At 45.3% G+C, this 23,775-nt stretch overlaps 1 protein-coding gene across 1 annotated transcript in view; it reads right to left on the minus strand.

Annotated features, from left to right (window-relative positions):
* Positions 1-6,717: 6,717 nt before the first annotated feature.
* LOC122559456 (aldo-keto reductase family 1 member C3-like) overlaps positions 6,718-23,775 on the minus strand; it is a 48,310-nt gene continuing 31,252 nt past the window's right edge. Inside the window, exons 6-9 of the mRNA XM_043708910.2 lie at positions 22,166-22,275; positions 15,963-16,128; positions 11,286-11,368; positions 6,718-6,903 (exon numbers count right to left, since the gene is read on the minus strand). Coding sequence (XP_043564845.1) covers positions 6,861-6,903; positions 11,286-11,368; positions 15,963-16,128; positions 22,166-22,275 — 402 coding nt within the window. The 3' untranslated portion in view covers positions 6,718-6,860. The remainder of the gene's footprint in view (positions 6,904-11,285; positions 11,369-15,962; positions 16,129-22,165; positions 22,276-23,775) is intronic.

Here is a 23,775-nt window from a genome sequence, read left to right on the forward strand (position 1 = left end):
CACTCATGCCCTCTACTGTTGTAGCAAGACATCCCCACTTGTATACTCCATCACCTTTGAATGAAGGTCAATATACCATTTCTCTTTCAAATTATCTGCTGCATCTGCATATTAACCCACTTTGATCCACATTCACACTCCAAATTTCTGAGACTCTAGTAGAGAACAAAATAGACCAATCCTCGCAACAGCTAGCTGGTTAATTGCCAAAATGCCTTGGCAGTTCAATCAGGGCAATCACAGGGTTTATCATAGGATTTCAAATGTGCTCCCATATGTATTGTTTGAGAACAACTTCAGTCAGAGAGGGACCTTACTTGTCTCCATCTGAAGGAGATTGCTTATCAGATGAGCATTGCCATAGTAAAATGTCTGAGTTTTAGCCTGACTTCTTTTGGACCTTGGTAGCCTATTCACCTTCATTTGAAATTTGGGAGGTGCTCTTCGCAGACAACTTGAGAGCGGAAACACAAACAGAAATTGCTGGAGAAACTCAGCAGCATCTGTTGGGAGAAAGCAGAGTTACGTTTTTGAATCCAGTGACATTTCTTCAAAACTGACCCATCTCCCATACCATTTTGCCCTAACCCACATTCTCCCTGTCTACAATTTACCTGCACTTCACTCAATCTAGTCTACAATACTTGCTGCTCTCAGTTTGGGGATGAGGAAACGCAAACCAGGCAACCATTTTGTGATACCCCGATGTTTTGTCCACAAACATGACCCTGAGCTTCTGGTTGCTTGCCAATTCAATGCATCGCCATGTTCCCTGGTCAATGTCTGTCTCTAGCCTGTTGTAGTGCTCCAGTGAAGCTGAGCACAAGCTAGAAGAACACCATCTCCTTTTCCTCTTGGGGACCCTGCAGCCTTCAAGACTGAATACTAAGGCCGTTAATTTTAGAGCCTGAACACCTCCTTCCATGATCTTTACCTAACCCCACACTCCAAGCCCTGTCATCCCTTCGTCTCTTGGGATGTCCCTTGCTCGGGTTTTTGTTCCTAGCAAACCAAGCCATCTGTCTATACTGGAGGAGACTTAATCCTCCTGAAATTCTTTCACAGTGGAGGTCTTCCATGCTGAATCAGATAGGTGCCTCAAAACATCAACCAAAGGACCTTCAATCTGATGAACGTCCTTCAGGGAAGACAGCTGCTAAAATGAAACTTTATTTTCCTGATTTTATGAGCCATGTTACTTCCATATGAAAACCCAAATACACTAGATCTACCAGTTTCTCTTTATCAACTCTATATTCTCAAAAACACGCTAATATTCTCAAAGAACTCAAGCAAATTTATCAAACATTTTTTTTTATTTCAAAAATATACTTTATTCATATATATTTAATCTATACAATTGGACATGTCATCATTCTGTAAACATTCCATTTCTTTGCCTGTCAAAACAGGGTAATCATTCCTAGTCACAGGTTGGTGCGATTACATTGAGCTGAGGCGCCAGCGGAGCCCAAATGACTGCGCGGGCCCCCTGTTCTTCTTTAGGCAGGCAGATGTTAGACGGTGGTCTTTCACCACCGCGCCTTGGCGGCAGCTGCCCCAAGCTTCAGCGCGTCCCTCAACACGTAGTCCTGGACCTTGGAATGTGCCAGTCTGCAACACTCAGTCGGGGTCAACTCCTTCAGCTGGAAGATCAACAGGTTTCGGACCACCCAGAGAGCGTCCTTCACCGAGTTGATGATCCTCCAGGCACAGTTGATGTTCGTCTCGGTGTGCGTCCCGGGGAACAGACCGTAGAGCACGGAGTCCCGCGTCACGGCGCTGCTCGGGACGAACCTCGACAAACACCACTGCATTCCTCTCCAGACTTCCTCTGCATAGGCACATTCCAGAAGGAGGTGTGTGACAGTTTCGTCCCCCCCGCAGCCGCTTCGAGGGCAGCGTGCGATGCGGCTGAGAGTCTGGGCGTGCATAAAGGATCTCACAGGCAGAGCTCTTCTCACTACCAGCCAAGCCATGTCTTGGTGCTTGTTGGAAAGTTCTGGCGATGAGGCATTCTGCCAAATGGCTTTGACAGTCTGCTCAGGGAACCGCTCGACAGGATCCGCCCTCTCCTTTTCCCGAAGGGTCTCAAGGACACTACGTGCTGACCACTTCCTAATGGACTTGTGGTCAAAGGTGTTTTTCTTGATAAATTTCTCCACGAAGGACAGGTGGTACGGAATGGTCCAACTACTCGGAGCGTTCCGCGGCAGCGAGGCCAGGCCCATCCTTCGCAACACCGGGGACAGGTAGAACCTCAGTACGTAGTGACACTTGGTGTTTGCGTACCGGGGATCCACGCACAGCTTGATGCAGCCACACACAAAGGTGGCCATCAGGGTGAGGGTGGCATTGGGTGTATTTTTTCCCCCATTGCACCGGTCTTTGTACATTACATCTCTTCGGACCCGGTCCATCTTTGATCTCCACACGAAGTGGAAGCTGGCCCGGGTGACTGCGGCGGCACAGGTTCTGGGGATAGGCCAGACCTGTGCCACGTATAACAATACTGAGAGTACCTCACACCTGATGACCAGGTTCTTACCCGCGATGGAGAGCGACCGTTGCTCCCATCTGCCCAGTTTCTGTCTCACCTTCCTGATCCGCTCCTCCCAGGTCTTGGTGCACGCCCCAGCCCCCCCCGAACCAAATACCCAGCACCTTCAGGTGGTCAGTCCTGACGGTGAAGGGAATAGAGGATTGGTCGGCCCAGTTCCCGAAGAGCATGGCTTCGCTCTTGCCTCGGTTTACCTTGGCCCCCGAGGCCCGTTCGAACTGGTCACAAATGCACATGAGTCTGTGCACGGACAGCGAATCCGAGCAGAAAACGGCGACGTCATCCATGTACAGGGAGGCCTTAACCTGCAGGCCCCCGCTGCCAGGAATAGTCACCCCTCTCAGGCTCGCATCCTTCCTGATGGACTCGGCAAATGGCTCTATGCAACACACAAACAAGGCAGGAGAGAGGGGGCAGCCCTGCCTGACTCCAGATCTGACTGGGAAGCTATCTGATTCCCACCCATTGATTGAGACTGCACTGACAATGTTGGTGTAGAGCAGTCTGATCCAATTAGCGATTCCCTCCCCGAAGCCCATTTTGGAGAGGACAGCCCTCATATATGTATGCGATATCCTGTCAAAGGCTTTCTCCTGGTCCAGGCTGATGAGGCAGGTGTCCACCCCCTGTCCTGCACGTAGGCGATCGTATCTCTGAGGAGTGCGAGACTCTCAGCGATCTTCCTGCCCGGTACAGCACAGGTTTGGTCAGGGTGAATCACCGATCCCAGAGCAGACCTGACCCGGTTGGCGATGACCTTTGACAAGATTTTGTAGTCTGTGTTTAACAGTGAGATCGGTCTCCAATTTCTAATTTCTTCCCTCTCCCTCTTCTGCTTGTAGATGAGGGTGATGATGCCTTTCCTCATGGATTCACTCATGGTACCTGCCTGAAGCATACCAACATACACCTCCAGCAGGTCCTGGCCAACCAAGTCCCACAGAGCGGAATAGAGCTCGACCGGTAAGCCGTCGCTTCCGGGAGTTTTATTCTTTTCGAAGGACTCGAGGGCCTTGGTCAGCTCATCCAGAGATAGCGGCTGGTCCAGCCTCTCTCGTGTTCCGTCGTCTAGGACCTCCGTGATAGAGGACAGGAACGACTTGGAGGCCGCGCTGTCGGTTGGCTTCGAGTCATACAGACTGGCATAGAAGGATTTACTGATCCTCATGATGTCAGCCTGAGATGACGTTATCGAGCCATCTTCTTCCTTCAGGCTGCTGAGCACGGAGCTCTCTTTGTGCACCTTCTGGAAGAAGAAACGTGAGCACGTCTCGTCCTGCTCCACCGAGCGGACCCTGGACCGGAAGATTATCTTGGAGGCCTCCGAGGCAAAGAGCGAGGCTTGCTGGCCTTTCACCTCCTTGAGGTCCTCCGTGACATCGACCCCCAACGTCTGCAGCAGGAGCAGGTTCTGCATACTTTCCTGGAGCTGGGACAGTTTTCCCCGTCTCTCTCTCGCCTCCTGAACACCTTTGAGGATGAAGAACCTCTTGATGTTCCCTTTTACTGTTTCCCACCAGTCTGCTGGGGACTCAAAGAGGGGCTTCACGGTTCTCCAACCTGCGTAATCCCTCTTGAGCTCCTCAATGTTTCCCGGGGTCAACAGCTTGGTGTTCAGTTTCCACGTTCCCTTACCAGCCCGCTGCTCGTCCTGTAGGTGACAGTCGGCCAGCAGGAGGCAGTGGTCAGAGAAGAACTCCGGCTTGACGTCGGTGGATCTGACCGAGAGCGTTCGGGACACAAACAGGTAATCTATCCTTGAGCGGATAGACCCGTCTGCCCGTGACCATGTATATCTATGCTGCGCTCCGTCTGCAGGGGTGCTGAAGACGTCGTGCAGCTTGGCGTCTTTGACCGTGTCCATCAGGGCTCTGGACGTGGCGTCCAGTTTACTGTCCCCCCCGCCGGATCGTCCGTCTGCATCAATGATACAGTTGAAGTCTCCGGCCAGAATGACCGGCCTGGACGTAGCCAGCAACAGTGGAAGCTGCTGCAGGACGGCCAACCGTTCACTCTTACCCGCTGGGCGTACACGTTGATTAGTCTCATGGGAGCGTTTCTGTATGTAACATCAGCAATGAGGAGGCACCCGCCCACCACCTCCTTAACCTCGGAGATGGTGAAGTTGCCTCCCCATAACAGAATACCCAGGCCCGAGGCGCGGTTATCGTTGCCCCCCGACCACACTGACGGCCCATGGGCCCACAAGCCCGACCATCTCCTGTAACTACTGAGGTGCGGTATCCCACACTCCTGCAGAAACAGGACGTCGGCTTTCACGTTGGCCAGGAAGGCCAGAGTTGAAACACATCGCGCAGCAGATTTTATGCTGCGCACATTGATAGTTGCAATTTTAAACCCCATTTTGTTAACAGGTTGTAAGGTTACCCATGTCCGATTGTCGCTGGTCCTGCCCCTCTGGGGTAGCTGTCTGCATCCCCGTGCAGTACGCAAACTGCTGGACCCTCGCTGGGCTGAGGTAGCTGTCCAGTTCCTCACTCGGCCCATTTGCCCGCTTCGGTGTCATCGGGCCGAGACCAGGGTCCACGCTGTCTGTTTCTATATCTGACAGCGGGGCTGTCAGAGGGTCGCTGCTCCCAGTGACCTGGAGCTGTGGGGCGGTGGGGCCCTCCTGGCTTTCACCTGGTAGGGGGTGGTGGTTTCCCATTTCCTCAGGAGGCTCGTCCCTTGGTTGGCAGTTGCTGCTCTCCTTTCTCCTCGCAGCGCTCTGCCTCTTCTTTTGGTGACGACCCTCCTTTCTTCCGTCCTCACTCTCCGAAGAGCTGTCCGTGTCTTCCACCTGCAGCTGCCTTTTCCCCTTTTTCTGGGAGGTCTTGGTGACCGGGTGGGTTTTCCTCTTCCTGTTTTTCACCGCGGTCCATTCCTCTGCCTCCTTCTTTCCTTTCTCCGCCTCCTCCTCCTGTCCTGTCGGAGCTTCGCTCGGCAGCTGTACCTCTCCGGTAACTGTCATCTGCTCTGCTCCGGCCTGTCCTTCCTGTTGCATGCCTCCTGACACCATTCCCTTGCCGGTTTGCGGTGCCTTGCTGTCCTTTTGTGGCCCACCTCTGGCCATCTGCGCGTAGGTGGCGGCCCCTCGTCTTGGGCAGGCCCTGTACACGTGGCCCGCCTCCCCGCACAGATTGCAGTTCCTTTCCTCCTTGCAGTCTTTGGTCGGGTGGCCCTCCTTCTTGCAATTGCGACAGATCGTGACCTTGCAGTCCGCCGCCATGTGGCCTGACCTCCCACAGGTTCGGCACACTTTCGGCTGCCCTGCATAAGTCAGGTACCCTCTGTTCCCTCCGATAGCAAAGCTGGAGGGTGGGTGGAGGATATTCCCGCTGGCGTCCACCCTCAGGGTTACCTTGACCTGTCGTTTGCTGGTCCAGATCCCAAAAGGGTCAACCACGTCGGTGCTTTGACCCTCGACCTGCACATATCTTCCCAGGAAGGTCAGGACATCAGTTGCTGGCACGCAGGGGTTGTACATGTGGATTGTAACAACCCGGCTCCTCTGTGCAGGAAGCACACACAACGGGACGGCCGACAAGATGGAGAACAGCGGCTCCCCTTCCTTTTCTTTGAAGACCTTCAGGAGCTGCTCACATTGCTTCACGCTCCTGAAGGTGACATCGAAGTAGCCTGCCCCGGGGAAATCCTGCAGGCAGTACACGTCTGCTGCGGCGAACCCACAGCACTCGAACAACACCTTCTTGACGAACACCGTCCGATCGACTGGTGTACGCTCCTCCACCTTCTTAACAGACACCCGGACGGTGTTTCGAACCCCCTGCCCAGGGCTGCGCACAGCTGTTGAGGCCATAGCTCTGAGGTTGGCTGGTCCCTGAATTGGCGTTAGGCCGAAGCCAGCATGAAGATCCACCAATAGCAGGTCAGACATAATTTGATCTATGTTCCCTTCAAACTAAAGAATGAGGAGTTATAATTTAGCAGTAGTATACTCTGTTACACCTCGGGCACGACCCATTTGGATTGTGTTGCAAAGGGGGCCTTCTTGATGTCTGTATGAATGCTCTAAAATGAGCATAGTTAGGATGCGAAAACAGGAAAAGAGCAGAGAACACTTTAGATATAGAATGGGCGAAGAGAAACAGAAAGATGAGATAATACATGGTGAACACATTGACCATCGAATAAAAACACTTGCCATAAAATTTCTAACAATACTCAGACTTTATTGATCTTTATCAAAACATTTTCTTCAGGGTATTTAAGATTTGCTCTTGACATATCCACATAGTATCGTTGCATCACTGAAACATCCCATTACTTGCAGATCGTATTAATATTCATCATGGAATGGATATTTAGGGTGGTCAATCAACCTGGGATGAAACAAAAAAAATGGAAGCAGCTAAACATGCTTAAAATGGGTCTTTCAGCTGAGACATGATTTTCCACTAGGGGCTAGGGAGGGGGAAAGAATGGGTCCAGAGCAAGACTAGATCAGGAGGAGATCTTCATCCACTCACCCAAGTACACAGAAAGGTTGGCAGACTAGACCTGATGATCTCTCCAACCATTGCTGGTAAAATGCAAGCAATGGGAACAGGCCTTCCAGTGATCAATTGGCACTAGCACATTAGGACTCTGGGAAGCACTGAGGATCAGAGAGACCTTGGTGTGCACGGCGATCAGTCTCTTATGTTATGTGGACAGGTGGATAAAGTGGTTAAGAAGGCATATGGGATACTTACCTTAATTGGTTGGGGCATAGATTTTAAGAGCAGGCAACTGTATAAAATGTTGGTTAGACCACAGCTAGAGTATTGTGTGCAGTTCTGGAATCCACATTATAAGAGGGATGTGATAACACTGGAGCATGTGCAAAGGAGATTTACTGCAAAGGAGACTTTTAGTTATGAGGAGACATTGAACAGACTGGGGTTGCTTTCCTTAGAGCAGAGCAAACCGTAGTGGTGGTTATGGTGTTAGGATGGGACTCATGACTGAGATGCATTAAAATTACATAGAACATAGACAGTTACAGCGCAGTACAGGCCGTTTGGCTCTTGATGTTGCGCCGACCTGTGAAATTAATCTGATGCCCGTCTAACCTACACTGTTCCATTATTATCCATATGTATGCCCAATGCCCATGTAATTGGCTTTAACATCGGCGAGGAGAAAGTGAGGTCTGCAGATGCTGGAGATCAGAGCTGAAAATGTGTTGCTGGAAAAGGGCTGAAGAAGGGCTTATGCCCGAAACGTCGATTCTCCTGTTCCCTGGATGCTGCCTGACTTGCTGCGCTTTTCCAGCAACACATTTTCAGCTTTAACATCGGCGAGTCTACTACTGTTGGAGGCAGTGCATTTTACACCCCTACTACTCTGAGTTATGAAACTACCCCAATATCTGTCCTAAATCTATCACCTCTCAATTTAAAGCTACGTCCCCTCGTGCTAGCCATCACCATCCAAGGAAAAAGGCTTTCACTGTCCATCCTATCTAACCGTCTGATTATCTTGTATGTCTCAATTAAGTCACCTCTCAACCTGCAGTTCCCACAGCCGCGCCTTGTAAGACCTTCCCTCCATACCAGGCAACAGCCTAGTAAATCTCCCCTGAACACTTCCCAATGCTTCTACATCATTCCTACAATGTGGTGACCAAAACTGCATGCAATACTCCATGTGCGGCCTTACCACTGTCTTGTACAGCTGAAGCATGACCTTGTGGCTCCGAAAGTCAATCCCCCTACCAATAAACACCAACACACCATATGCCTTCTTAACAACTCTATCAACCTGGGTGGCAACTTTCAGGGATTCATGCACCTGGTCACCGAGATCTCTCTGCTCTTCTACACTTCCAAGAATTTTATCATTAGCCCAGTACTCTGCATTCCAGTTACTTCTTCTGAATTAAACTCCATTTGCCACTTCTCAGTCCAACTCTGCATCTTATCTCTGTCCCTCTGTAACCCACAACATTCTTCGGCACTACCTACAACTCTGTCTACCTTAATGTCATCTGCAAATTTACTAAGCCATCCTTCTACGCCCACATCCAGATCAAAATGACAAACAGCAGAAGCCTCAAAACACATCCTTGCAGCACACCACTGGTAACTGAGCTTCCCAGCAACTACCACCCTGTCTTCTTTCAGCTAGCCAATTTCTGATCCAAACCGCTAAATCACCTTCAATCCTGAAACTCTGTATTTTGTGCAATAGCCTACCGTGTGGAACCTTATCAAGTGCCTTACTGATGTCCATATACACCACATCAGCCGCTTTACCTTCATCCACCTATTTTGTCACCTTCTCAAAGAACTCAATGTTAGTAAGGCACGACCGACCCTTTACAAAACCGTGTTGACTATCCTTAATCAAATTATACCTGTCCAGATGATTATAAATCCTATCTCTAATAACCTTTGCCAACACCTTACCTACAACCAAAGAAAGGCTCACTGGCCTATAATTACCAGGGTTGTCTCTATTCCCCTCCTTAAACAAGGGAACAGTTGCTATCCTCCAGTCTTTCTGGCACTCCTCCTGTCGACAATGATAACATAAAGATCAAAGCCAAAGGCTCTGCTTCCCAGAGAATCCGAGGATAAATCCCATCTGGCCCAGGGGTCTTATCTATTTTCAGATCTTCCAAGATTGCTAAAACCTCCTCTTTGTCAACCTCAATTCCATCTAATCTTGTAGCCTGTATCTCTGTATTCTCACAAACATTGCTCTTTTCCAATGTGAATACTGATGAAAAATATTCATTAAGTGCTTCCCCATGTCCTCAGATTCCATACACAACTTTCCACTACTGTCTATGATTGGCCCTAATCTTACTCTAGTCATTCTTTTACTCCTGATGTACCTATAGAAGGCCTTAGGGTTGTCCTTGAACCTATCGGCAACAACCTTTCATATCCCATCCTGGCTCTTCTTAGCTCTCGCTTTAGATCCTTTCTGGCTAACTTATAACGCTCAAGCCCCATAACTGAGCCATCATGCCTTACCTTCACATAAGCTTTCTTCTTCCTCTTGACAAGAGCTTTAACTTTAGCAAACCATGGCTTTCTCCCTCAACTACTTCCTCCCTGCCTGACAGGTACATACTTATCAAGAACACGCAGTAGCTGTTCCTTGAATCAGCTCCACATTTCAATTGTACCCATCCCCTGAAGCTTCCTCCCACATCCTATGTACTCTAAATCTTGCCTAATTGCATCACAATTGCCTTTCCCCCAGTTATACCTCTTTCCCTGCGGCACATATCTATCCCTGCCCATTGCTATCTGAGGGGCATCGATAGGGCAAACTGGAATAAGCATTTGCTTTTAGCAGAGGGATTAAAATTCAGGGTTCACAGATTTAAGGTAAAGATCAGAAGGTTTAGAGGAGATGTGAGTGAAACCTCTTTCACCCAGTGGGTGGTGGGAATCTGGAATTCACTGCCTATAAGTGGAGGCAGAAACCTTCAAAAACATCTAAGTCAGTTCTTAGATATATACTTGTGATGGCAAAGCATGCAAGGTGACAGCTAAGTGCTGAAAAATGAGATTTGCACAGACTCAGTGGGCTGATGGGGTTTTCCCGTGCTGTAGACATCTATATATATGACACCACTGGCAAAATGCCAAAAGTGGCAGACATTTCACTCATAGCCATCTCACCCAATTTATGTGCCCCAGATATGTCAGCCTACTCTCTGGGGCCCTATTAAACTCACAGCCAAAATATCACTCAGCAAACAGGTTTTCAAAATATTGAAAAAGTGTACATAATGGTGGTTATGTAGAAGGCTACTCTATTAGGTTCAGTTAGCAAATGTTTTTCAGTATTACAGTCTCTCATTCATTCATTTCTAGGATAAAGATGCTGGACAATGAAAGTAAAAAAATTAAATCGGGATAGAATCATTTCATTTACTGATGCCAAATTAGGGGGAATATCTAATGCAGACTTCACATTTGTTTCAACTACTTTTGAGATTTTACAAGTATTACGTTTAAACCTAGTCAAGGTCATCTATAATTTTGTGCAAAGTCAAGTTATGTGCAGAACATAATGAGCAGGATTGACTCTTAAAGATATTATTGCACCCAGAAACTACCGCAGAACTGGAATTTTTCGATACATTTGTTCATGAAATGCAAGCATTGCTGGTATTTATTACCCTGGAAAAGGTGGTGGCGAGCTGCAGTCCATGTGTGTGGGGTCAGGCACAGTGCTGCTAAGAAATTCCAGGATCTTCACATATTGACAATGACGTTTGTGGTGATGAAGCTTTAAGTCAGGATGGTGAGTGGATTGGAGAAGTAGTGGATTGGTAGTGGTGCTCTGATGTATCTGCAGCCATGTCCTTCTAGAATGTAGGGGATACAGGTTTGGAAGCTACTGTTTAAAGGAGTGTTGGTGAGTTGCTGCAGTGCGTCTTGTGGTTGGTACACACTGCTGCTCAATACTGTGTGTTGATGGTGAAGGCAGTGAAGGTTGGAGATGGTAAATCCTGGAACAAGCCATTCAACTTGTGCACAGCAAGTTAACTATTGATTGAATTATTAAACAAACTGAAATCTACACATCAACATAAACTTTCAAGTTCAAAATGTTTAATAGAGAGACAACCTGAAAAAGTGCCATTAACATTATTTCACCTGTACCACCAGCAATAACTGAACTATATTAATTCTATAGTAGGGGTTCCTTATATTGAGGATCACATCATCGCAATTCGCTTCTGTATATTACTTACTGTTTCAAAGTTATGTATCGGCAGTTTTTGTTTATTCCATCAATAGCTTTCACTTCTTCAGCACTCAGCTGGAAGTCAAAGATCTGTATTTGTCCAGAAAGAAATTCTTTCAGATTCATATTAGGAAATTGTTGGGTTTTCTTTACATTATCATAGAACAATCCTTGGACATTGCATTTCATTCACCAAGAAGTGATTCTATCATCAATCTCTAACAAAGTGGAGGCAATTGTGTAATGGCACTGTCACTAGGCTACTAATCCAGGGTGGTGAAAGTGAGGAGTGCAGATGCTGGAGATTAGAGTTGAGAGTGTGGTGCTGGAAAAGCACAGCAGGTCAGGCAGCATCCAAGGAGCAGGAGAGTCGACGTTTCAAGCAAAAGCCCTTCATCAGGAATGTGCTGATAGCTGATTGAACATCCTCGGATGTTGCCTGACCTGCTGTGCTTTTCCAGCACCACTCTCTCAATAGTAATCCAGAGACCCAGGATTAATACTCTGGGACAATGGCTGGAGTAGGATTTGAACCAGTAATGAAATTTGAATCAATGAAAATCTGGAATTAAAAGCTAGTCGACAAGTAACCACATAACCATTCTTGTAAAGACCAATCCAGTTCACTAAAAGTGGTTTAGGAAGAGATATCTGCCATCCTTATTTGGTCTGACCTGCACGAGACACCAAACCCATAAGTGTGTTTGACTCTTAAAAGGGCCTGGCAAGCTATTGATTAGATTATTAGATTAGATTACAGTGTGGAAACAGGCCCTTCGGCCCAACAAGTCCACACTGACCCGCCAAAGCGAAACCCACCCATACCCCTACATTTACCCCTTACCTAACACTATGGGCAATTTAGTATGGCCAATTCACCTGACCCTGCACATCTTTGGGAGGAAACCGGAGCACCCGGAGGAAACCCACGCAGACACGGGGAGAACGTGCAAACTCCACACAGTCAGTCGCCTGAGGCGGGAATTGAACCCGGGTCTCTGGCGCTGTGAGGCAGCAGTGCTAACCACTGTGCCACCGTGCCACCCAGTTCAAGGATAATAGGGATGATTAATAAATGCTGCAGCAACACCCATATCCCATGGACAAACACATTTCTTACTGATTCTGTTGAAAACTGGGTTAAGATGATCCAGCACAGAAGGTAGTGAAGGGGCTATTTGCCCATGCCACCGTTATTTAATTACACCTCTTTCCACAATATTGTAAATATTTTACTGTAAGAACTTATCTGCTTTATTTTGGAAAGTTACAATTGAATCAGTTTCACAACTGAAGTTTATCAAATCTTCACTATACTCAAAATTTTGGCATCCAGCTATAGTGTACATTGGTAACAATATGCCATCATTTATTACCCATTACCTTTCCAAATGCCTTACAAGGTTCCTTGCAATTGACAGTTGGCAAATTGGCTTGTGGTTGTTGGATTAATCCCTCTGATAGAGTTTGGAGTTGGTCTAACATTTACAATCTTCCTATCCTCTGACATCTCTCCCATAATCAAAGGAGACCGTGGGCCAGAGCATCTGCACCTTTTTGTTTTTACTTCTGTCTATTAAAGAGGATTTATCAAATCCAAACCGGCTGATTTTTCTACATTGAAGATAGAGACCCTATTAACCTTTACAGCCTATCAATATTCTTGCTTCTCCTGCTATACTGGAAGTCTCTTTTATTGTGAAGACCAATGTAAAGTACTCATATAGTACTTCAGTCATGCCTGTCGCTTAAACATACTGCTGTCTAATTTAGGTGTTATAAAAGACTTTTGGGTTCTCTCATATTAACTGTTAGTCTATTCTCGCACACTGCCTTGCCTCTTTTAATTACATTTTTAAATCTTGCACTACAACCAGGTAAGATGTATTGTAAACTTTACATTTTGTTAAGACTCCAGTTATGTCTCTATCAATCTTAACATCTGAAATTTAGCTTTTACATGCCTGTCCATGAACCACAAGACTCTGTATCTATGCACTGGAAATAACCACTTATTGAAGATTGGTTAATAACTGACAAGTGTTTGATTCCAATACACCCAAGTTCTATCTCTCCCAGTTTATGAAAGTGAAACCTATCCATCTCCACTATGGCAATACTCTCCTTGTCTCAATCTCCATGCTCCATGAAACTAGTCAATTAGTGAGTTAATCACCATCATAATCTATCATATTATGCTCATCTCCCTGTTCACTAAAGCCTCAAATTTAAAATTGTTGCCCTGGCGTTCAAATACCATCTCCTTCCTTCCTTCTTCCTTTCAAAGAACTTGCATTCCAACAACTCTCAGTTCATACATTCTCCCTTCCCTTCAGTGCATGATGGCCATGCTTTCAGAAAGTAAGAACTTAAATTCTGGAGTTCCCTCTCCAAAACTCTCCTTCCTCCTCAAAGATCTTTCTTAAAATGTATCTTTATATTCTCTCTGATATTGCTTTAATTGGTTTGGCTTCATTATTTTAGTCTGTTAACAATCCTGTTGTAACACTTAAGACTATTAAATGCTATAGTTAAATCTAAAAATGAAAAGCTGCAAAACAGTCAAGCTCCTAATTATTTATAGAGGATCCCTCTGTTACACGTTGAATGTCTCGAGATTCTCACTTGCCCCTCCCCAGTTAAAGGTGCTACATAAATCCAAGTTCATATTGGAGATCAACAAGCCGGAGAGTTTGTACATAGATTCCAAACCAGCTGGTCAGGTAGAAACTAATAAATGTAGCTTTTACAGTTTTTGAAAAGATTTGGTTGTGGATAGCTTGGGTTGTGGATGAGATCATAGATTTGTTCGCTGAGCTGGTGTGGTCTTCTGCAGATGTTTTGTCACCTTGCTAGGTGACATCATCAGTGTGTCTTCAATAAAGTGTTGGCGGTCTATCCCACCTGGTATTCATGTCCCTCTGCTTTTTTTTGTAGTTCCGGTTCTGTGTCTGAGTGGTTTGTATCTGGGGTACAGTTCAAGGCGTTTATTCCTGAGTTCTAGTTGGAGTGCCAAGCTTCAAGTAATTTCGTTGCGTGCCTTTGTTTAGTCTGTGCTATGATGGTTACATTGTCCCAGTTGAATTTGTGCCCTTTGTTGACTGTGTGGTTGGAAATGAGAGAGTATTGGTCCTGTCAGGCAGTGGGGAGTTAATATGTGTGCACTCGTATGGTCAGTTTTCGTCCTGTTTGTCCGATGTAGTATTTTTCCCAGTCCTTGCAAGGTATCTTGTAAATAACATTCGTCCTGTTGGATGTGGGTGTCAGGTCTTTAACTTTTGTGAGGAGCTGGTGAACAGTATTTGCTGGTTTATGGGCCACTAAGATTCTTAGTGGTCTGAGTAATCAGGTAGTCATTTCTGATATTTCTTCAATGTATGGTATGGTCACCCTCATATCTGGTTGTATAGTGTTTTCCTCTTTAGGTTTGTTGCTTAAGTATCCGAGGGTAGTGCTCTTGGGGTACCCGTTTTGTTTAAATCCAAACAAGCAAGACCACATTGCAGCAACCCAGAACTTCAGAAGGCAGAACAGGAAGACCTATTCAAGGGATTTAAACAAAACAGATATTGCAACAGCACTACCCTCCAATACTCATGCAACCTAAAGAAGAAAACACAACATGATCAGACATGATAGTGACTATACCATACATCAAAGAAATATCAGAAATGGCTACCTGATTACTCAGACCTTTAGGAATCTTAGTGGCCCATTAAATCAGTAAATACCGTTCACCAGCTCGTCACAAAGGTTAAAGACCGGACACCAACATCCAACAGGATGAACATTATTTATGAGATACCCTGCAAGGACTGGGAAAAAAAAACAGTGCATAGGACAAATAGGAAGAAAACTGACCATATGAACATCAACTCCCCACTGCCAGACACGACCAATACTCTCTCATTTCTAACCACACAGACCATGAAGGACACAAATACAACTGGGACAATGTAACCATCAAAGCACAGACTAAACAAAGGCACGCAACAGAATTCCTTAAAGTCTGACACTCCAACCAGAACTCAGCAATAAACACCTTGAACTGGATCCCATATACAAACCACTCAGACACAGAACCAGAAATACCAAAAGAACAGAGAGATATAAATACCAGGTGGGAAAGACCACCAACACTTTATCGAAGACACACTGATGATGTCACCTAGCGAGGTGACAAAACGTCTGCAGAAAACCACACCAGCTTGATGAATGAAGCTATGACCTTACTTTGTGGAGAGAGTGCAGTAGACCCCCTCCCAACACACTGAGAGTGACAGAGATTCGCTTTTTAGATATGCACAAAGACAATTAATATCCAATACCTGTTTCTCTGAACCTTAAAAACATTAACAAAGTGATCAACCAGAGATTAACAAGTCAGGCCTGTAATTTGTGAGTCTACAATAACAGATGCTGCCCTTGGCTACGTTCAGACTAATAAAAGTGCACTGAACCCTCTTGTGGTGCAGTGGCAATGTCACTATCCCTGAACTGAGAGACCTGGGTTCAAGTTCCACCTGCTCTAAAGGTGAGTAATAACATCTCTGAACTGGTGGACTAGGAAAAATATGACTGCATGCTTTGCAATACAAAATTTACAAGGCTCACCTTGCTGGAAATCAGGTACACTCGTGCAAAACAACTAAAAGAACAAGTATCTATTCGAGGAATGTTTTACCTCTTTGTTCTGCTTCATCCGTCCAAGATTGAAACTCTTTGGAATAACGACAATGTCACGCTGTATCTGATAACGGAGAGTTATTTGAGCTGCTGTTTTGTTGTGTTTCTCACCAATTTTTCTCAGCTCAGGATCATTCAAAACAATGGGATTATTTGGGTCGAACCTGCATTGGAAATGAGGAAGAGGCACTACAAGATCCAAGAACTTCCCAAAACTCCACTCTACTTCAAATATACAGTCGATATCTGGGATGGTCTTTCATCTGATTTCTTTTGTTGCAAATGAAAATAAACTCAAAGGTAAAACACTCCTATGAAAGTGGTCCTGAGTAACTTAAAACAGAAAGCCTCAGGATGCTGTTGGATGAGCAGATTAGACATGGTATCTTAGGGGTTTAGGTTGAGGTGAGCGTGGTGGAGGTGGAGGTGGGGAATGGTTTCAGTTTTGTTAATATGTTTTATGTTTTAAATGCTACTGGATTGACAAGAGAGAATTAGAAAATAAACTCAGGTTTCATTTCCTGGAACAGGCTGAAGACATGCATTTGATTCAGTGATGTATGCCCTTTGTGAGGTGATAACCTGCCAATATTCATCGCCTTGACACACTCAGTCACTCAGATGTGGTATTGGTACAAGTGTCCCTAATTTCTCAGAAAAAACTGAATAATGCACAGCTTCTCATATAATAATTTACATCTTGCCACCGCGAGGCGATTTGAGAGAGTAAAGCTTCCCAGAGTCAGGATATACTGAGCTAGTTAAAAATCACACAACACCACGTTATAATCCAACAGGTTTATTTGGAAGCACTAGTTGCTTCTTCATCAGGAACTGTGTCACAATTTAGAGCAAAAGATTACAGTGTCATGCAACTGAAATGACATTTTTAGACTGGGTTGCAGTGTACAGTATAGTGGGGTCACCTGTAGTGTGACATGAACCCAAGATCCCAGTTGAGGCCATCCTCATGAGTACTGAACTTGGCTGTCAACCTCTCTACATGTGGCTACTCCACATCATGTACTGAGATATGCACTCTCTCAAGCAGCTTGCACAAATTGCATTTGACCAAGTGTTCATTGTAGGGAGTTTCATGGAGAATTCCTTTTTGAGAGCCATTATTTACAAGATACCCTGCAAGGGCTGGGAAAAACACTGCATAGGACAAACAGGAAGAAAACTGACCATATGAGTGCATGTACATCAACTCCCCACTGCCAGACACAACCAATACTTTTTCATATCCAACCACACAGACAACGAAGGACACAAATTCAACTGGGACAATATAACCATCATAGCACAGACAAAACACAGACATGCGACAGATTCCTTGAAGCCTGGAACTCCAACCAGAACTCAGCAATAAACACCTTGAACTGGACCCCATATACAAACCGCTCAGACACAGAACCAGAAATACCAAAAGAAGAGATATAAATACCAGGTGGGATAGACCATCAACACTTTAGATTACATTACTTACAGTATGGAAACAGGCCCTTCGGCCCAACAAGTCCATACCGACCCGCCGAAGCGCAACCTACCCAGACCCATTCCCCTACATTTACCCCTTCACTTAACACTACGGGCAATTTAGCATGGCCAATTCACCTGACCTGCACATCTTTGGACTGTGGGAGGAAACCGGAGCACCTGGAGGAAACCTACGCAGACACGGGGAGAATGTGCAAACTCCACACAGACAGTTGCCTGAGGCGGGAATTGAACCTGGGTCTCTGGCGCTGTGAGGCAGCAATGCTAACCACCGTGCCGCCCTCACTGTGCCACCGTGCTGCTTTATTGAAGACATACTGATGATGTCACCTAGCGAGGCAACAAAACATTTGCAGAAAACCACACAAGCTCAGCGAATGAAGCTACGACCTTACTTTGTGGCGAGAGTGCAGTAGTCCCCCTCCCAACACATTCAGAGTGACAGAGATTCTCTTTTTAGATATGCTCAAAGACAATGAATATCCACGACCTGTTTCTCTGAACCATAAAGGCATTAACGAAAAGATCAACCAGAGATTAACAAGTCAGGCCTGTAATTTGTGAGTCTACAATAACTGATGCTGCCCTTGGCTACATTCAGACTAATAAAAGTGCACTGAACCCTCTTGTGGTGCAGTGGCAATGTCACTATCCCTGAACTGAGAGACCTGGGTTCAAGTTCCACCTGCTCTAAAGGTGAGTAATAACATCTCTGAACTGGTGGATTAGGAAAAATAGGCTAACTTAAGAAAATTTACACTGATTAGGCTGCATGCTTTGTAAGACAAAACTTGCAAGGCTCACCTCGCTGGAAATCAGGTGCACTCATGCGAAAAGAACAAGCATCTATTTGATGAACGTTTACCTCTTTGTGCTGCTTCACCCATCTAAGATTGAAACTCTTTGGAATAACGATAATGTCACACTGTATCTGATAACGAAGGGCAATTTGAGCTGCTGGTTTGTTGTATTTCTCACCAATTTTTCTCAGCTCGAGATCATTCAAAGGATAGGATTGTTTGGGTCGAACCTGCATTGGAAATGGGAGGGGGCACTACAAGATCCAAGAACTTCCCAAAGCTCCCCTCTCCTTCAAATATACAGTCAATATCTGGGATGGTCTTTCATGTGATTTTTTTCTGCAAATGAAAATAAACTCAAAGATAAAATGCTCCTATGAAAGTGGCTCTGAGTAAGTTAAACCAGAAATTATCAGTTAGGATTCTGGTGAGTGAGATTAGACATGGTGTCTTTGGAGTTTGGGTTAAAGTGAGCATGGTGGAGGTGGGGTGGGTGGTTTGGTTTGCTATTTTGTTAATATGTTTTATGTTTTAAATGCTACTGGATTGACAAGAGACAATTAGAAAATAAAATCAGGTTTCATTTCCTGATGAAGACTGAAGACATGCATTTGATTCAGTTATGGATGCCCTTTCTGAGGTGATAATCTGCCAATATTCATTGCCTCGAGACACTCAGTCACTCAGATGTGGTATTGGTACCAGTGCCCCTACTTGCTCAGAAAAAACTCAATAATGTGCAGCTTCTCAAATAATAATTTACATCTTGCGAGGCAATTTGACAGAGCAAAGATTCCCAGAGTCAGGATATACTGAAATATGTACTCTCTCGAGTAACTCGCACAAGTTGAATTTGACAAAGTGTTCCATGGAGAATTCTCCTCTGTGAGCCTGAGTGAGATCCCTCACAATTTTACACTGCTCACCTTATTATGTATGCATCATGTACTAACTTGCTCTCACCAGCAATGAGTAAAGTATTTAACACGTTGTGTCATTTAAATACTGTATTCCGGTGGTATTTTAAACAGTTCAATTGCTGCCAACCAAATATCTCCTTTCACTGTTCCAGCAAGTTGGCATGCTGATTTTCTGACAGGGACCTGGAGATCCTGGTGGAGAAGACAGTGATTCTCTTTCCTCATGACCACTAGAGAAGACCACAGTACCAGACCTTGCCAATATCCTGAAGAATGACCAACAACACCACAAGCGTACTGATCTTCTGTGCTCCGCCAGGGTATCTTGCACCATTTTTCTCTACTACCTCAGACTCATTAACTGTTACTATACACAACCCAAACCAAGGCTCATGGTCTACCATTCCCAGTATTACCTGCAACATCATCCCTCATGCACTTTTACCCACCACAACTCCCCTAAATGACTAACCCTCCTTGGCAGAGGAGCTACAGAAAAGGAAGTTGCTGCTCAGACAATCTAGAGGTGCCCAGGCCCTTCACTTTCACTCCATCTTCTATCCCCAATCCATTGGGAGTTCAAGCTGGGGAAGGTGAACATACTTTTGTACAGGACAAATTCTGCATGCCTGATGGCCTTTAGACAAAAGAACCTAGCGGTCACACATCCATACATCTAAGGCTAGTAGGCTGCACTATAGGCCAGGCTACCCCCACATTAGTTGTGCACTCCACAATTGCACGGAGACATGGTTTTTCTACATTACTCGTGGCATGTGAGCAACATTGGCAGGCCAGCATTTATTGCCCATCCCTACTTGCCCTTGAGAAGGTGATGGTGAGCTGCCTTTTGAACCGTTGCGGTCCACCTACTGTAGATTGACATGCAATGCCCTGAGGAAGGAAATTTCAGGATTTTGACCCCACGATAGTGAACAGCAATACATTTCCAAGACAGGATGGTGAGTGGTTTGGAAGAGAACTTGGTTATGTTCCCATGTACCTGCTTCCCTTGTCCTTCTAGATGATATCAGCGCTGTCTAAGGATCTTTGGTAAATTTCTACCCTGCATTTTATAGATAGTACATACTGCTGCTACTGAGTGTTGGTGGTGAAGGCAGTGGACACTTGTGGATGTGGTGCCAGTTAAGAGGGCTGTTTTGTCCTGGATGGTATTAAGCTTCTCAAGAGCCGTTGCAGCTGCACCCATCCAGGCAAATAGGGAGTATTCCATCACACTCTTGACTTTGCCTTGTCGATGATGGGACAGGCTTTGGAGAGTCAGGATGTGAGCTAGTTGCCGCATTACCCCATGTCTCCTATGCTCCTTTGCCTCCCATCCTTGTATGTTGATTATCCTGCTCTCTGGATTTCACAATTATTACCCTCTCTGCATCCCAGCATGCTGTCTCCAGTACCCACAGCTGATTTCAATAGTGCCCACTTCAACAGTGGCCCACAAAAATTGACCTTGATTTTCAGTGAGGAACTTCTACACCGACCACCACGAACCAACTTGGAAAATCAGCCCTATCTCACAAGTGCCCAGACCCCTGGCTGTTCTCAGCACAGCTTCCTGTCTGATCTACCACTAATCCTGGGCTGGATAAGCTGGACCTGCAGGATTGGCATGGCCTACTCTCCAGACCTCCTAACCCTGGATACCCAGACCAGGAATAGGCCAGGACAATTGCAGTCAGGTCAACATAATTGAGTGAGAGTCAAGAACTCAGACTCTCATCGTCGACATAAATTTTAGCTCTTTCCCAAACTCAAAAGTCGGTTTGGCCTTTCTGATGGTCAGTGTCTCGATACCTAACTGTGTGCGTTAGCATCTCACTAAAAACACAACTCACTGCAACTAAATCAGCCTTCCCAATGAATTTTGTCCCAATGAGAAAACGGTGGCTTCAGATATTTGACTGTTTCTCAAAGGCATGTACTTGGCCACCCTGACTTTGTGAGAAAGTGAGGTCTGCAGATGCTGGAGATCAGAGCTGAAAATGTGTTGCTGGAAAAGCGCAGCAGGTCAGGCAGCATCCAAGGAACAGAAGAATCGACGTTTCAGGCACAAGCCCTTCTTCAGGAACCTTCAGGGTAAGCACTTGTTGCTCTGTTCTTCCATCAATTCAAATTACTGTTACATTCAACTGCAGTGACAGCTCTCCAAGTATGATTAAGGTTTCACAAGAAGAGTAAGGCAAGAATCTATAGGTCATGATACAGGCAGGCTGTGGTTGAAGGGAAGAGTAGAGGGCATACAGCTAATGGGATAGGGCTGTCTATCTGGCAACATCTGAAGACAGCAAGAGAATCAGAGCCAACATTTCAGTTCAATGTGACAAAATGTTAACTGCTTCTCTCTTCACAGATGCTGCCAGATGCACTTAGTTTCTCGAGCAATTTCTGCTTTTATTTCAGATGTTCAACATCCGCAGTACTTTGCTTTTACTCAGGGAATGTAATACTGCAGGTGACCTTATAATGGAAGGGAAAAGGGTCAGGAGGGGCACTGCAAACAGGACAGATTAAATGGTGGAACGGAAACAGCCTAAGTCAGTGAAATGAGGGATATGGGGATCTGGCAGGGAAGTAGGTTTGAGGCCAATGACTAACCTGGATTGCACTGAACAAATGAAGAGGTTCCAAGGACACTTGATCTAATTCCATTCGTATTTCATATGGATGTCCAGCAAGATGCAGCGATAAATCCAAGAGTAGAGGTTCTTCATTGCATTTGAGAAGTTGACTGGGTCATTGGGATTTTTTTCACCTTGATTGACTATATGGTTAAACATTCTAAGTGGTACACTTTCTGAGTGGGGCTGGGGGAAACTTAAAGTTTCCTGGACCTTTCAAATGAAACAGATCTTAAAGTTCTCTTAATGCTCTGGGTGTCCAGCTCCCCAGACCCAGGGAAAAGTTGCAGAAATAGTTCAATGTGCTTTGCACAGTGCAGTTTCCCCTTTTGATGAACTTACCACTTAGGATCTTGCGATGATCCCAACGGACTGTAGGCCACAAGAACAATATTGTTGGATTTACAGTATTGCAGCAGTTTATTCTGGTTCAAGTACGGGTGACATTCAACCTGCAAAGAACAAAGGGCAGACAGTTTACAAATGGCACAAAACAAGTGATGAAAATGTCACAAAGGTTAATTGTTCTCCCACTGAAGCATCTCAAAACAACCAAAGAACCCACAGAGTGCAGTGATGTCTGACAAACAGCAGTAATATGGTAGGAATGCAGGACCAACACCAGGAGAATTCAAAACGTTTCCAGGAGCATAACATGAGCAGGCAGATGGGGCTTCAGTTTACCAACCCACAACTTTCAAGATAATGCACACCCTTTGTGTGGCACTGTAGTGCTGGTTGGTTTATATACATGAGCCCTAACATGGAGTTCAAGATGAGAATTACTCACTGAGTCAGAGTGATACACGAGTAAAGTTAAAACATCAATAATTTCAAACAGGACCCCAATTCGCCTACTTCCACTGAAAACTGAAATTCCTGGAAATACTCATGAGGCCTAATAGCATGTGTTGTTGGAAGTTGGGGTCCTCTTCAAAAGTGAAACTTTATATTTAGTATTTTCTGTACAATTTGAGTGTTCCAGCAATGAGCCTTAGCAAATTTAATCTGATCTCTAGTACATGAAAAGAGGAAGGGTGAGAAGAATCACAGAGGTTAAAACACAAAGATTTAATTGGGCAGTTCACTACCTAATCTTAGTGCAGTCTGTTGAATAATAAACAAAAGATATTTTTTTGAAGGAATGAAAACACACCTTCAAATGGAAATGGATGATGGTCTTCCTGGCATCATGACATCTGCTCATGGCCATTGTCCAAGAGGGTTTGGCAAGGATAGGTTTGGATGCTCTGATGAAGAGTCATCTAGACTCAAAACATTAGCTTGCCTTCTCTCCATAGATGCTATCTGACTCGCTGTGATCTCCAGCAATTGTTTTCAGTATAAATTTCAGCATCTGCAGTAATTTGCTGCTGAGGATAGGTGGGAGACAGATACAAGACAGAGGATCCAGAGAACCAAGCCACCATCTTCTTGGGAAAAGACCAGGAGAGTCCTCTACACCAGGAGAGCTCAAGGGAAGAACAAAGACAGATATCACTTCAAACCTACAGTCCTTGCTTCTCCATTCTACAGAACAGCTTTGCGATCAGTGGAGCATTCTCATCTGTCACAGGTACAGACTATTTTTGTTCAATTTATTGATGGATTATCCCCAAAATGACTTCTTAAAAATGGTTCAAAGTGATGTCTGTCTTTGTTCTTTCCTCGAGCTGCTGGAAAATGGGATTAGAATAATTAGATGGCTTTTGACTGCCATAGAACACTTGATGGGACAAAGGACATGTGCTTTATCATGCTCCTGTTTGGTGATCCTTGACGAGTACACTAAATTAAAATAGAATTCACAATTGATGGTCTCCACAGTCAATTAATCGGACAGCTATAACTTACTCTCCAGGCTCGAGCAAGAAGGTATCAAAAGACGCAAGGTTTGAAACTTTGCAGTCTTTTCTTATTTATTACTATGTAACAGAGCCTCTCCTATATCA

The sequence above is a fragment of the Chiloscyllium plagiosum genome, unplaced genomic scaffold (assembly GCF_037043375.1).
Source record: "Chiloscyllium plagiosum isolate Xiang-an unplaced genomic scaffold, Cpla_swu_hap1 HiC_scaffold_19, whole genome shotgun sequence".
NCBI lineage: Eukaryota > Metazoa > Chordata > Chondrichthyes > Orectolobiformes > Hemiscylliidae > Chiloscyllium > Chiloscyllium plagiosum.